General features: G+C 35.9%; 1 protein-coding gene across 7 annotated transcripts in view; it reads left to right on the top strand.

Moving 5' to 3' along the window:
• PDE5A (phosphodiesterase 5A) overlaps positions 1 to 7,579 on the top strand; it is a 145,289-nt gene extending 137,710 nt beyond the window's left edge. For all 7 annotated transcript variants that reach the window (XM_070757677.1, XM_070757676.1, XM_070757673.1 and 4 more), the window contains exons 18-21: positions 742 to 805; positions 1,344 to 1,418; positions 3,900 to 3,983; positions 4,294 to 7,579. In XM_070757677.1, the coding sequence (XP_070613778.1) occupies positions 742 to 805; positions 1,344 to 1,418; positions 3,900 to 3,983; positions 4,294 to 4,431 (361 nt within the window). In that variant the 3' untranslated portion in view covers positions 4,432 to 7,579. The remainder of the gene's footprint in view (positions 1 to 741; positions 806 to 1,343; positions 1,419 to 3,899; positions 3,984 to 4,293) is intronic.
• Positions 7,580 to 15,639: the final 8,060 nt, after the last annotated feature.

Raw genomic sequence — 15,639 nt, 5'->3', positions numbered from 1 at the left:
GGCCCAGCAGGAGAGCGCCGGAAACAGTGGCATCGGGCAGTAGCCGGGGGACAGTTGCGACTGGGAGCTCCAGGTCAGAGGCACCGGCACCGCCCCGCCCAGATGGAGCTTCCCTAGGAGCTTTGCGGCACACCTGACCATGTCTCACGGCACACTGGTTGGGAAACGCTGCCTTAGAGGTCAGTAAGGGGCGAGCATAAGTGCACTAGTGTGCCTTCCGTCCCCTGTCCAATTGTCTCTCCTATATTTTATATATCTTTTCTCCCATCCATATATCCTACCTCTACTCTTCATTGATGTATTCTATTTTCATATCTCTTCTTCTATCCCTTCTCTGATATTTACTACTACACATTTTTATTCTCTTTAACTTTCAATTTGTATTGGACAAAATAAAAAAATAAAATAAAATAAACACTCACTATACTCTACCATTATGAATTAGGAATGGCCACTTAACACAGCAATCTATGACTGATTAGTAGAGAGAGAAAGAAAATAAATAGTAGGAAAAAATCAAATAGCACTATGAAAAGGAGCTATGCCCTCTTTTTAATATTATAAGTCCTGCAATAATAAGTATCATTTGCAGCCATTCAAGGCATAACAAATGTGTATGTTTCCAAAGTTTTTTGTTTTTTCAATGAAATTTGTGGTATCACAAATATCCTTATTTTGTTACAGAGGTTGAATGCTTTTCAAAATATATTCTGTAAAAGCATGGCTTTGTCATTTTTACAGGGCAATGCTGATGACTGCATGTGACTTATCAGCAATAACAAAACCATGGCCAGTTCAGCAGCGGGTACGTATCTATCAAAAAGCCTGATCAGATTCCTTATTTCCCTGAACATACTGTTCCTGCTATTCTTCCCATCTGAACCCACTGTGCATTTGGCACAGATATTAATTGCTGCCTAGCAGATTATTGTACAAGCTGACATTGCAATGAAATGTGACACATTAAAATCAGGGTAAGAATTCTTAGAAAGGCAGCATTAAAAATATTGCATAATTTATCTCTTTCTCTGTCTTTCTTTCATTCATTCTTTCCTTCCTTCCTTCTTTCTTTCTTTCTCTCTCTTCTTTTATTTATAATCTACCCATTTGTTTTAGAGTTTCAGGTGACATTAAGTTTTGCCTGCTAATTTTAAACCAAAAATCCCTAGTGTGCCATTGGAGTTAAGAGAAAGTGGCTAGAAAAAGTCAGGGAGCTCCATAATGATATAGAGACAGGAATTTAGTTCTCACATCAATATATTAACTACTATGCTATACTAGATAAAAAGACCATCGTTACATTTACTGAAAAAGATAGCAGATAAATATTTTCTTTCATGTAGATTGCTGAGCTTGTAGCTGCAGAATTCTTCGACCAAGGAGATAAAGAACGAAAAGAACTTAACATTGAACCCACGGTAAGTAGAAGCACAACATTTTAAGATTGTTTTGTTCTCGAAATTTATTTTATACCACATTTTTTATTATTTCATGCAGAATCAAGTATTTCTATCCAATGTAAGAATTATAATAATAATTCTTTATCTTTTATGATTAAAAGACAATATTTGTAGCTCAGGTCTGAAATGAAGGGTTGAACTGAGAGGTTGAAAAGAGCAATGATGATCTTATCATTGGGTAATTAAATATCTGCAAGAAAACAACTAAGCTCAGAAAGCATTAAAGATCCCTCTTTGTCCTTTATTGCAACATGATCAGTTTATTACTGAAACATGAAATGTCTAATAGTTTCCAAAGAGCCTGAACAAAACCCCAAGCTTTCAACTTTTTGTGTGTATGTGTCAATGCCCTCCAAACAGTGATCACCATCATGTTTCAAACTAGCATTTAAGGTGTCAATGATGTTCATTTCAGATATACTGAAACTTCATTTGATTTCTCAGTAGTTGATTATTTAACACTGAGAGTCTGTAATTAAATATACAATATGTTCCATCTCCCTTGAAAAATTGCAGTGAAAAGAAAACCTGATATTGAATTTGTGCTGTATTTTCTTTCTTTTTTAAAAATATTTTATTAAATTGCATAGCCAAACATGACATACATAACATGCAACACTTAGGGGAGCTACAGTCACTCCGCTCAGAGTAGAAGTCATCTTTATATTTAAACGTTAAAAAAAATGAAAAGAAAAAATCTTGTCGTTGTTTAACACCATCTATAAAATACTTAAAAATATCAATTATAAAGTGGTAAATAGAATTTGTGCTGTATTTTCTATAGGATGTAACTAGGCATTTCATACTGCAATTGTAAAATTAGGATAACATGTATGTAGAATGAATGGACCTGAAAAGAAGAGTTATGACTTAGCTAGCATTTCCAAGATTTGTGCTTTCCAAAGAATATGCTCTATGTGCGCTTTGTCTGACATTAAAGGAAGTCATTACTGAGTTATTATAATGGGAATTCTCTGAGACAGAATGTTGATATGAAATATATTTTCTATAAAAGGGATTTTGGCGTGTGTTTGTGTGATCTGAATATATGCTCCACAACTTGAAAATACATGTGTGTCTGGTTTTTTTTATTATAAACCAGTCAGCATTAACTTTAAGCCTTATGAAAAATGATCTGTTGAGACCAAAGGCATGATGAAGTCACATTTAAGTGCATATTTCCATTTACATTGATTTTTTTTCATGGGATTTTGACCTGGTTCATTTAGAGTCTCCATTAACAATATTATGGTAACATTAATGGATTCTGCCTCCTCAATACAATTTACTTTGCAATTAAAGAAATTAGGGGTCAACGAAACTGGCTTATCAATTACTATATAGGTTACTGAAACTGAACTGGGATTTGAATTCAACAAACTCAAACTCAACCCTGATAAGACGGAGTGGCTGTGGGTTTTGCCTCCCAAGGACAATTCTATCTGTCCATCCATCACCCTGGGGGGGGGGGGAGTCACTGACCCCCTCAGAGAGGGTCCGCAACTTGGGCGTCCTCCTCGATCCACAGCTCACGTTAGAGAAACATCTTTCAGCTGCGGCGAGGGGGGCGTTTGCCCAGGTTCGCCTGGTGCACCAGTTGCAGCCCTATCTGGACCGGGTGTCACTGCTCACAGTCACTCATGCCCTCATCACCTCGAGGCTCGACTACTGTAATGCTCTCTACATGGAGCTACCTTTGAAAAGTGTTCGGAAACTTCAGATCGTGCAGAATGCAGCTGCAAGAGCAGTCATGGGCTTCCCCAAATATGCCCATGTTACACCAACACTCCGCAGTCTGCATTGGTTGCCGATCAGTTTCCGGTCACAATTCAAAGTGTTGGTTAAGACCTATAAAGCCCTTTATGGCACCGGACCAGATTATCTCAGGGACCGCCATCTGCTGCACGAATCCCAGCGACCAGTCAGGTCCCACAGAGTTGGCCTTCTCCAGGTTCCCATCAACTAAACAATGTCGTATGGCGGGACCCAGGGGAAGAGCCTTCTCTGTGGCGGCCCCGGTCCTTTGGAACCAACTCCCCGCAGAGATTAGAATTGCCCCCACCCTCCTTGCCTTCCGTAAGCTTCTTAAAACCCACCTCTGCCATCAGGCATGGGGGAACTGAAATATTCTTTCCCCCTAGGCCTTTACAATTTACGCATGGTATGTCTGTATGTATGTTTGGTTTTTATAAAAAGGGTTTTTTAGTTATTTTAGTATTGGATTGGATTGTTACATGCTGGTTTTTATCATTATTGTTAGCCGCCCCGAGTCTACGGAGAGGGGCGGCATACAAATCAAATCAAATAAATAAATAAACCAACAAACAAACAAATTCAGACTATTCTCCCCTTACTGAAAAGGACAAGGTGATGGACGCAATCATATTTGAATGCACTAGAACTAATGTTGCTGCAATATTTGTATCCCCCCCCCCTCAGGATTTAATGAACAGAGAAAAGAAAAACAAAATCCCAAGCATGCAAGTTGGATTCATTGATGCTATCTGCTTACAGCTTTATGAGGTATTTTGTATAAAACTGTCAAAGGGCATAATTATTTGTACCAGAGTTATCTGCTAGTACTGAATTAGAAACTGCATTTTCTGTTCAAAATGATTTAGGTGTAAAGCAGATGACAGTAATTACCTATTGGGATGGCTTCAAAACATTAAAAGCATATTTTAAAGATGTTTAGTTTATTTCAAAGTGTACAGCCAGACAACACTGGTTTCAGGGCCTAATTTATTCCTTACAAGCTCTGAGAGACAGAGGCTCTCTCTCGTAAAACTCGATTCTCTTTCCATTAATTTAATTCATGTCTCTGTTTTTGCAGGCATTAACTTACATATCGGAAGCCTGTTACCCTTTGCTCGAGGGCTGCAGGAAGAACCGGCAGAGATGGCAAGCTTTAGCTGAAGACCAGGAAAACAACTTGATCATTGGAGAAAGCAATCAGCCCAAACGGAACTGAAATAGACATTCATCAGGACATATTGGTTTACAAAGAAGATATTTATATATAATAATTTGGAGATACCTAATGTTTTACTAGACACTGTGTGAAATAGGTGCATCATTTGCCACTGCTGTATTTTAAATAACAAGAAACGTATATTTTTGCACAGCACTCAAGAACACAATATGAATTATTTTTATGTAGTCTGATGTATCATAATTGTATATTTCCAATCCATCTGCAACTAGCAGATCTAATTAGTCCGGCTCAGTTAGATAGTGGCATGGAAGTGGAGAGTCTTAGGACTGCTTCAGAAAATTCTTGGTACTGAGTTGTATATAGTTATTTAGTTTTGGTCAATGGCCAGTACTTTAAAAATTACTGTATGTGACACTTTCTGGTTTATTTTTTTTATAGTGCCTCTTCTTAAATATAAATAATAAAAAAATAGTTTTGCATTTGAAAGCCAGAAGTTACCAGAGAAGCAACCTGGCAGGCATTTGCTTGGTGTGGGGAAGGAACAGAGCTCTGAATTAATATTGCTTGTTCTAAGAAATCTGTTTTTTTCAGGGTGAGGCATGTTGAGCACAAAGGCTAAAGTACAAGTCTCAAGGGAATATGCTGCATCTGTTACTTTTCCTGTCATGGGAATGCTTGAGTTTTACTCATCATGTTGCAGCAATTGAGGAAAATCTGCAAATGAAATTGTCCCCCAAGTTCCTTAATAATAATGAGATGTTTAAGAAATACAGTGTTCCCTCGCTTTTCACGGGGGATGCGTTCCGAGACCGCCCGCGAAAGTTGAATTTCCGCGAAGTAGAGATGCGGAAGTAAATACACTATTTTTGGCTATGAACAGTATCACAAACCTTCCCTTAACACTTTAAATACTTTTCCCATTCCCTTAGCAACAATTTAGATTATTACTCACTGTGTTTATTTATTAAAGTTTATTTCAAAAAATATTTATTAAAGGCAGACGAAAGTTTGGTGATAGCATATGACGTCATCGGGTGGGAAAAACCGTGGTATAGGGAAAAAACCCACAAAGTATTTTTTAATTAATATTTTTGAAAAGCCGTGGTATAGACTTTTCGCGAAGTTCGAACCTGCGAAAATCGAGGGAACACTGTACATACCGGGAATTAAAATTGAACTATTTAAAACTACAAGAAAGAGTACTTAAGTTGTGAAAAAAGCATGTAGACAGAAAGAAAAAAAATATGAAAATGACTTTCAGTTCATTAGAATCAAAATACAATCCTGCTTAAAGAACATTAGATAGAGAAACTCATGAAGTCAATAGAATAAAAAAGCCAAGCTTCATTTTAAAATGGAATAATTGCTCTGGGTATCACAGAATAACATCAAAAACATCAGAGAGAAGTCATAGCCAGTGCTACTTAAAAATAACTTCATATTTTTTTTTAAGGAGTGGCTTTTCAAATGAAAAATGCTGTAGAATGTCATAAGATTGAATTTAATGAAGCACAGTCACAGAGTTTGTAAACGGTATGGAATTGCCAGAAACATTCAAGGAACTCTGTCAAAAGTAGCTTTAAAGAAAGTTAAAGAATGCAACAACAGGGATTGGCCTAGATCAGGAATGTCAAACTCAAGGCCCACAAGATGGATCTGGTCCACAGGGTGCTTAGATCTGGCCTGCAGGGCCGCCCTGGAAACAGCGAAGGACCAGCCTATGGTGCCTCTGCCAGTGAAAACAGAGATTGAAAGGGGCACAGGCTGCAGAGGATTGCAGGGGAAAACAGAACTCCTCGTTTTCATTGGCCAAAGGGTTACAAGAAGCCATTGCAACAAAAAATGGAGATAGGGGGCCCTTTTTCACTGGCAGTGTTTGGGCCACCACAAATGACATTGAGTTGGCCACATCCACCCTGTCCACGCTCACCCCCCAAGGTCAAGCCCAACCCTGATGTGGTTCTCAATGAAATCGAGTTTGACACCCCGACCTAGATGAAACAAATCCTACTGGCAGTCAAGAAAAACAGTGTCCAGGTTACCAGTTGACAGACAAAAAGAGGACATGTCTTTTTTGTCCTCTGGCTGGCTGACATAGCTTTCAAATCAAATATCCTCCAGTTTTTTTGAGCATGTAACAAGCTGTCACTTCCTCGGCTTTTCTCAATGACACAGCATTTCCCTTATAAATGCTAAATGCAAGTGAACCAAGTCAGCTCTGTGACCTTAGTACCTTCCCACAGCTGTCTGCTCCTGCCTCAAATTGACAAGACCTTAATCAATTACAGGTAGTCTTCAACTTACAACCACAATGGGGATTTAAATTTCTATCACTAAGCAATGGGATGGTTAAGTGAATCATGCCCAATTTTACAGTCTTTTTTTTGCCACAGTTGCTGAATGAATCATACAGTTATTAAGTGAATTTAGGTTCCCCCATTGACATGCTTCTCAAAAGATTACTGGGAAAGTGGTAAATGATGATCATGTGACTTTGAGATGCTGCAACCTTCATAAATACATGACCAGTTGCCAAGTACCTAAGTTTTGATCATTTGTCCATGGGGATGCTGTGATGGACTGGTCATAAGTCATTTTTTCAGTGCTAGCATAACATTAAATGGCCGTTAAACTTTTTTGTCAGTTTTTTACTGTAATTTTTGTTGTGGTTGCCAAGAAGGATAACCAGGGTGTCTTCTTCCTTTGCCTGTTCAGCTATCTGGTAATCCTAACCATGTATAAAACAATAGTTGGATTGCCAGAACTATTTGTCCATATAAATTATTCACATATGGGTTTTTTGCCACAATATTACTAGAAGTTAAAAAGAAAACACATATCTTTTTTAAATTTTTGGTAAATATAAGAACATTTGCACTTTTTTGTTTGAGTACTACCGCTGGGCTTACAGTTAGGGCAACAGCTTAATTTATTAATGGGGTAAAAGCTATTATCTGCTTTCTCACAAGATTATTGCATCCTTATATCTTTAGAGAATCATCTTAAAGAAACAGGAGCTTTATTTATTAGGGGCTTTTGGGAAAGGTTCTCTTATTAGCTCTCATGCTAAGAGCTTATTTACGAGGCTCTGGACCTGAATTAACTTTGGGATAGTGGTATAAATAAGGTCAGTTAGCATGAGTATGTTTTTATTGTGTGCAATAAAAAGCATTATGAAATCTGATTTCTGTCCTGGATCTCAAGACTGGCTTTTTTGAAGGGTTGGCTAATAGTGAGGTTATTACCGGCTTTATTGATTGCAACATTTTAAAGTCTCGAGTTATTCAAATGAAAGCACTCAACTTTGCTTCCCTAACCACTGAACAATATATATACACTGAATTTTTCACTCCTGCTCAAACATTTGTTAAAAATGTTAGCTATCATTTGATTGACCCTTTTTACAAAAGCTTATTTGTATTATTTCTGACAAATCAATGTTGTTTCATTAGTTCCTGGCACTTACAGTATTCTGAAGCTAAGCAGGCTATAGAAACATAGAACACTGACGGCAGAAAAAGGCCTCATGATCCATCTAGTCTGCCCTTATACTATTTTTTATATTTTATTTTAGGATGGATCTATGTTTATCCCAGGCATGTTTAAATTCAGTTGCTGTAGATTTACCAACCACGTCTGCTGGAAGTTTGTTCCAAGGATCTACTACTCTTTCAGTAAAATAATATTTTCTCATGTTGCTTTTGATCTTTCCCCCAACTAACTTCAGATTGTGTCCCCTTGTTCTGTGTTCACACGCTGTTCTCAGATTACTGACATACTATAAACATTTATTTGGAATAGAATAGTTTCACACCAACTGAGGCTTCTCTTTGATATGGCAATTTTAATGAGATTGATTTGAGGGAAAGCTTTCCTGTTCAAGGGTAAATGATCTGAAATTTGTATTGTCCCTTCTAGGAATACCAGTACAGAATAAAATCCTACTTCCATATTTAAGGGGGGAAAGCTAACTTAAAACCAATATATTAATATTGAGATTAATATATGAGGTTATTAATTCATATATTAATATATGTGGTTTTTAATATAATACAATTAATATATAAGGTTACTAAAATCTAAAAAGTAGAATTTCATATAAAATCTCAATAAATTGCTTAAATTCTTACAATAACTAACATGGCTAGCACAATATACTATTTAACTATAATTCTTGGGTGTGGTCGAATCTCCTTAACTATGCTTTAATTTGCATGATTGAAAGTAAAACCCATTAATAATGTTTTGTAGGGTAAATACAAATCAGATTAGGAAAGGCAGATTATATGTAAACAAAGAATTTGCAGAATTCCTTTTTTAGAAACGAGTCAAACTGTTCTCCGTATTTTGTCTGAAATGAATACTACTTTAAATAGACATACTGAAATAAAGCATTAGGGTATGTTTCCCTTAATTTATATGACAATAAATTAAATGAATGCTTTAATAAAGTTATTAAAGATCTAGGATTTTTTTTTCATATAAACGTACTTTTATTCATTTATAAAGAAAGACCAAATTGTTTTAATTTGTCATCCTCACTATTTTATGGTCTATCAAATATACTGTGGGAAACATCAGTTTCATGCATCTGTAAAAACCAAGAAATAATATATTTGAAAATTGTAACATGTTCATAAATTAAAGCATACGTTTTTAAAAGGACTAAAATCAAAACCAAACGGTTGAATGCTGAAGATCAGTGATTGGTAACAATTCATGGATTTTTAGTTTTGTGCAATTTAAGTACACAGTATTTGTGATGCTGATCAATGAAAAGTGGAATATGTAGAAGTTTCCAAAACCACTTCCAACCAAAAAAACAAACAAGCCCAGGTTCTCAATTTAAGATAATTGGATTTTGGGATGTTAACTACCCAAAACATTGACCATCCATTTATATTAAACCAACGTTTTGGGGCCAATGATGTCCATTTCAGATATACCCATACATAATTTGACTTCTCAGTAGTTGATTATTCCGCTTTGATAACCTTAATGTGCGATTAAAATGTTTTTCTCCCTTGGAAAATTGCAGTGGAAAGAAAACTAGTTCTAAGGTATTAATTTTTTCTGCCCTTTTCCATAAATTTCAGTAGCCATTTACAATGCAATTATACAATTAAAATAACACATATCTTGAATAAACCTGAAAATGAGAGTTATGATTCAGCTATCATTATCAAATTTAGGATAAATATAGCAATTTGGTATCAACAGGCATATTTGATACAAACTTTGGACAATAGAATATTCTTGATTTACATAAAACTCACCTAAATTTGGGTGGTCATGGAGCCTTTGTTCATTCCAATCAGATTAAAATTATATTTTACCTTTTTCTGTAAAAACTGTAGATGGATGTGGATGTTATCACTGCCACCACTACATTCTTCTATAAGTTGTATTATGTAAATAGGCCAATGAACTTGTAACCTCCAATCCATTCCCTCAATGTCTTATATGTAGAATGGGAAGAATAGCAGGAAATAGAAATAAAATATTGCTTTTCCCCCTGATTTTTCATATTTCTCTAAATTACCATGACATTTTCCATGGACAAACACCCAGTATGAGTTGAAGGCAAAGAAAATAGAGTAGGAAATAATGCTAAGTTTGCCCTAATTTTCTCTCCTTGCATGTAAAATGAAAAATTATGACTGAAGAGGACATAGATTTCCTTATAATGCAGTAAGAACACTCATAATTTTGAAATGAATTTCTTATATATAAATTGTTTATATATCATATTAATAGTGATTTTCTGCTTTGAACAAAGACAGTGTGTGTGCATTTGTGTGTGTGTGTGTTTCTGAACATACTTATTGGTTACATACTTGTTAACTTTAAAAGCATATATATCTACAAAGTTTAGATTTCTCACTTCAGTTACAGATATTTTTTTAATTTAAGGTACCTAAAGAGACCTATAAAATTAAATATGCTATTAGATCATTTTCTCTTAAGTTGCTATTAGTTATTTATTTTTGTTCATTATTGCTTCACCTTCAAATATCTAGATTCTATCATATCTCAAGACCTAAAATGGTCACCTAACATCAAAAACGTGATAAAAAAAGTACAACAAAAATGTGCCACCTCGGGAAGCTCAAACTGCCTAAGGAGCTGCTGATACAGTTCTACAGAGGAATTATTGAGTCTGTCATCTGCACCTTTATAACTGTCTGGTTCGGTTCTGCAACCCAACAAGACATACAGACTTTAGAGGATAATCAGAAAAAACAATTACTGTCAACCTGCTTTCAATTGAGGACCTGTATATCACACGAGTCAAAAAGAGGACCATGAAAATATTTGCTGACCCCTTGCATCCTGGACATAAATTGTTTCATCTCCTACCCTCAAAACGATGCTCTAGACTAGAGCACTGTACACCAAGAGAACTAGACACAAGAACACTTTTTTCCCAAACGCCATCACTCTGCTAAGCAAATAATTCCCTCCTGTCAAACTAATCACTAAGGCTGCATTACTATTACTATTAGTCTTCTCATCGTTCCTACAACCCATCTCCTCCCACTTATGACTGTAACTTGTTGCTTGTGCCCTTACGATTTACATTAATATTGTTCCCAATTGCTTATTTGTATCCTATGACAATCTTGACAAATGTATCTTTTATGTACACTGAGAGCGTATGCACCAAAGACAAATTCCTTATGTGTCCAATCACACATGGCCAATAAATTCTATTCTATTCTATTCTATTCCCAACTTAAAATACTGTAACAAAACAAGTTGAAATTATTGAAAGGTAATACATATACAACATATAAACAGGTACTAGTAATCCTTGAATTACAACCACAATTGGGACTGGAACTTCCATTGCTAAACAATACAATTGTTAATGGAGCCGTGCTTGATTTCAGAAACTGTTTTACCACAATTGTTAAGCGAATTATCATAGTTGTTCAGTGAATGATGCTTTCATTAAGCGAACTTAACTTTGCCTATTGATTTTACTTGTTGGAAACTGGCTGAGAGGCTCATCAATGTCAATGATGTTACTCCTCCTGAGACACTGCATGGTTGTAAGTGTGAGGATTGGCTATAAGTGATTTTTTTCAGTACCATTGTGGTTTTGAATGGCCATTAAATGAACCATGCAAGGACTAGCTATATACATAACATATTTTTAAAAAACACTTTGTTTTTATGCTGATACATACTAGTTCTCAAGCTCTTAAGAAGCAAATCATATGGTTGCAGTATTTCTGAAGTCCCATATTCTTAAAAACAATTTCTCAATTTCTGGTTTAAAAATATGAATAAATGTATCTTTCAGTGCCTATATATGGGATTTTTAGTAGTAATTTTAATTATTAGATTTGTTGTCATGCTGTTCCTTTTGTATTCTGTAAGTCTTCAGAGATAAATTTTAATAAATACAATACAATATGAAGGTCTTATATTAATGAAAATCTAAGGTATTCCAATGCCCATCACTTTGTTTTCAACAACTTCTAATTGTAGTGAGTAAATACATGAAATTTTCTCAATTCACTGGTTTTATAGAAAATAAGGCACTTTTTCCTAATGGGCAAATTTGGCATTATAGCTAATACCATCTCTTCGGGAAATAATAAGTTCAGAAAATTGGAAGTACAGTATTAGCAATTTCTGGAAATTTCCATGTTTGTTTTCCATACCATAGAGGTTTCTCACTGCTTCAGAATTCTCCCTATCCTTAGCCTTTTGATCAAAATGTTTGTTTAACAGTCTGCAATAGGAACAACCTTACAATTAGATTGAGGAAGTTCCAAGTAGACTAGTGGGTTTTCAACCGGATTCTATTATTGAATTTCCTTTTTAGCCAATGTGTTTATAATGGGTCTTGTATGTATCACATTCACCATATATATATTTTTTCACATAGGAAAAGAAATCCATCCTGCCTAAATAAAAATATTTCATTCTTTTTTAAAAAAACAGAAAAGTATTAGAAGTTTTAGTTTTATTCATAATTTTGAAAGAGTTGCAATAAGTTTTGAATCATTCATAAGGACATATTTTTCATTGGCTACATCACACTTCAATAAAAGTTAATAAACTAACCCAAATATTCATTTAATATCTGGATCCAAACATTGATGTTTTCTCTATTATTAGCTGCAGATTTCCCAGCATTGCTTAATGATGATTTTGAAGCTGTTTCTCAAAGTTCACTCTGGAGAGGATAGGGAAAAAAAGACACTAATACCTCTTAGATAACAGCAATTATTAGATATATTGACATTGAAAATGCCTATCAATTCCATACCAGCTTAGAATGGTTACATCCAATGAATCTGTTAAAATCATCAGCACACTACAGCTGTACTATCATTTGAAACACAACTACACAGGGACAATTCCATATAACAATAAAACTCTATTTAGTGATTCTTCAGTACTGTGGATTAAACCATACTTTTTCTTCTACTGCAGCTAAACTCGCAGATTAATTTACAGGGTCTTGGATAGGTTGTATAACACACAGTTTAGACATTAATGGGTGTGTCTTGCATTATTTTGAAAGGACAGCACTTTTACATTGTTATACAAGCTGTATACTCACTACTTTAAATTGTAGCCAAGTGTCATTTCTTCATTGTTGTCGTATGAAAATATATACTTAAATATTTACAAAATGTGAGGCAGATGCCTCACTTTCAGCAGTGGGCTACTATCCGGAACGCTAAATTAGGCTCCCTGCCGTGTTCTGCTGACGTGTCTCAACCACCCGTAATTACAAGGGAATTAGTCCAGGAAGACACACACCACACGATAAAAGGAAAACCCAAAAGTTTTTATAAACAGAAACAGTTCCCTTTTTAAATGTCAAAGGGGTTTTCTGGTACACACAAGGCACAGGTTAAATGCAATCCAATTGCTCACCCAATAACTGGGAAATTGAGTCCAATTCTAAAGTCCAGAGAGTCCACACACACAATCCTGAACGGCAAAAACCACGATCTTGATGAAACAATGAATCAGATAAACTGCCATGAGGCTAAAACACCAGGCTGCACTTTTATCTGTAGCACTAATTACAGCAGCCCCACCCAACCACAGGTGGCCTCATTTTCTCTTGTTATGGTTAGCTCTGGCCCAGCTCCTGCCCCAAGGACTGTGGCTGTGGGGGAGACATCCACATGCCGCAGGCCTGTTTTGCTCCCGGTGGAATCTGGTGATGAAGGCTCCTCTGACCAAGAAGACATGAGTGACAGGGAGGAGGAGAGTATGGCAGACAGCTCAGAAGGAGATCAATTATCTAGCTCCTCCTTGGATTCGGAACAAGAGTTAATGATACAGCCACGCATGCAGAGAGCGATGCATAGGCAACAACTAAGAGATTATTATCAAAGAAAATGAGGCCACCTGTGGTTGGGTGGGGCTGTGGTGATTAGTGAGGCTGCTATAAATAGCAGCCTGTGGGTTTGGCCATTGTGGAGGATTATCTGATCATTGTGTTTCGTGCCTGCCTTGCTGACTTCGACCTTTGTGTGCTGATTTTTCCCCGCTTTGAAACTAAACCAGAGCAAAGTGTGTTTCACTTTGTGCAAGAAGAAGGACTGTGAATTGCCTTACAGCTGCAAGCTAAGTATCTCAGAACTGATAAGGGACTTGTACAAATTACCAGTTTGTTTGGAGACAAGTACTCTTTGTTTTACAAAAAGAGTGCTTCGTTTATTTGAATTTTCGGTATAAAGAACATTGTTTTGAATTTTCAAACGTGTGTCTGAAATTTGTATCTGTGAATTTGTATCTGTGAATTTTCAGGAGGATTCTACCAGAGAGCTCAACAGAACAGAGTTACTAAAGTCGTACTTCCTGCAGTTGAGTTTGGAGCAGTTTACTTTAACTTTGTATCTATTGTGGTTGAAGCTGAAGTAGTCATTGACAGGAAGGGCATTGTAGCAGATTATTTTATGGGCTATGCTTAGGTCATGTTTAAAGCAACATAGTTCTAAGCTTTCTAAACCTAGGATTTTAAGTCTAGCTGCGTAGGGTATTCTGTTGCAAGTAGAGGAGTGGAGGGCTCTTCGTAAAGTAACTCTGGACATTTTCTAGAGTGTTTATATCTGAAATGTGGTATGGGTTCCAAACAGATGAGCTGTACTCAAGGATTGGTCTGGTGAACGTTTTGTATGCTCTGGTTAGTAGTGTGAGATTTCCGGAGCAGAAGCTAGTTGGAAAATATAAAATGTCCATTGCATGAAAACTAGAGCCAACTAATAAATGTAATTATTATATTTGAATTCAGCCTGTGAAATTCATTAAGAAATGGCACATTTCATTTCTGCAACTAAAAAAGTTTGAAAATTTGTAGAACAGTGAATCGAATCTAAATATATAAATAGCCTGTCTAGGCTATTTATATATTTAGGCTAATGGAATTTATCACTTCCATTTCTTTTCATACCTTAATTAATTCTTGCATTTTTCATTCTGTTTCTGGAGTTTCGTTTCTGTTGTTGCTGTTCTTGCTTCCATCCCCGATCTTTATTCAACATTTCCTGCAAATAAAAGATTTCCTCAATTTTTAAAAAGAGGACATGCAAGAACTTCAGATAATTTATACCCCTCTGCTCCCTAATTTATGCATGACATGATTTTTTTTTTTAAAAAAAAATTCTTGGGAAGTAAATGCCAATCAATGCTGGATAACATTCAAGAAATTACTTACATATAATAACTCACCTCTTGTCTTTGGTTTTGCTTGCCATCCTCATTTTTATCCTTAAAAAATAGAAAAATAAAACCCATTTGTCTCCCCTTTTTATTTGTCAGGGGAAAAAAATCAACACAAAATTGCTTATTAGATGTACAAAATCTGTGGCCCAACCCATCTTGCTGAACAGCTCACATGATTCATGTTGTGGGTATGTTGCTACCTTCCTCTAAGTACCCTAAGACATTTAAGATGCATAAGATGTCTGGCAACTAAACAACTATTTAATAGAGCAAGTCAAGACCTTTAAATATTTGAGGATTTTCTTCCAAACTATAGATAATCATAAATCATCATGTCATGTCACTTTAAAAACAGAAAAAGTAATGTTGACTTTATAAACCTTTTAGTTCTTCAAAGGAGCTCAGCATATACCTGCAGGGCTGAAAGTCTTCTTAGCTAAGATCTGAGCCCAGGTCCTTTGGGGAGATGAGTTGGGGCTCTACAGGTCATTCCTTCCTTTGGGAAGAATTCAGTCCATGTTTTTGAGAACCATCTTTCAAGCA

Source organism: Erythrolamprus reginae, chromosome 7 (assembly GCF_031021105.1).
Source record: "Erythrolamprus reginae isolate rEryReg1 chromosome 7, rEryReg1.hap1, whole genome shotgun sequence".
Taxonomy (NCBI): domain Eukaryota; kingdom Metazoa; phylum Chordata; class Lepidosauria; order Squamata; family Dipsadidae; genus Erythrolamprus; species Erythrolamprus reginae.
The sequence above is the reverse complement of the archived record's forward strand: the minus strand, read 5'-3'. Positions and strand labels throughout refer to the sequence as shown.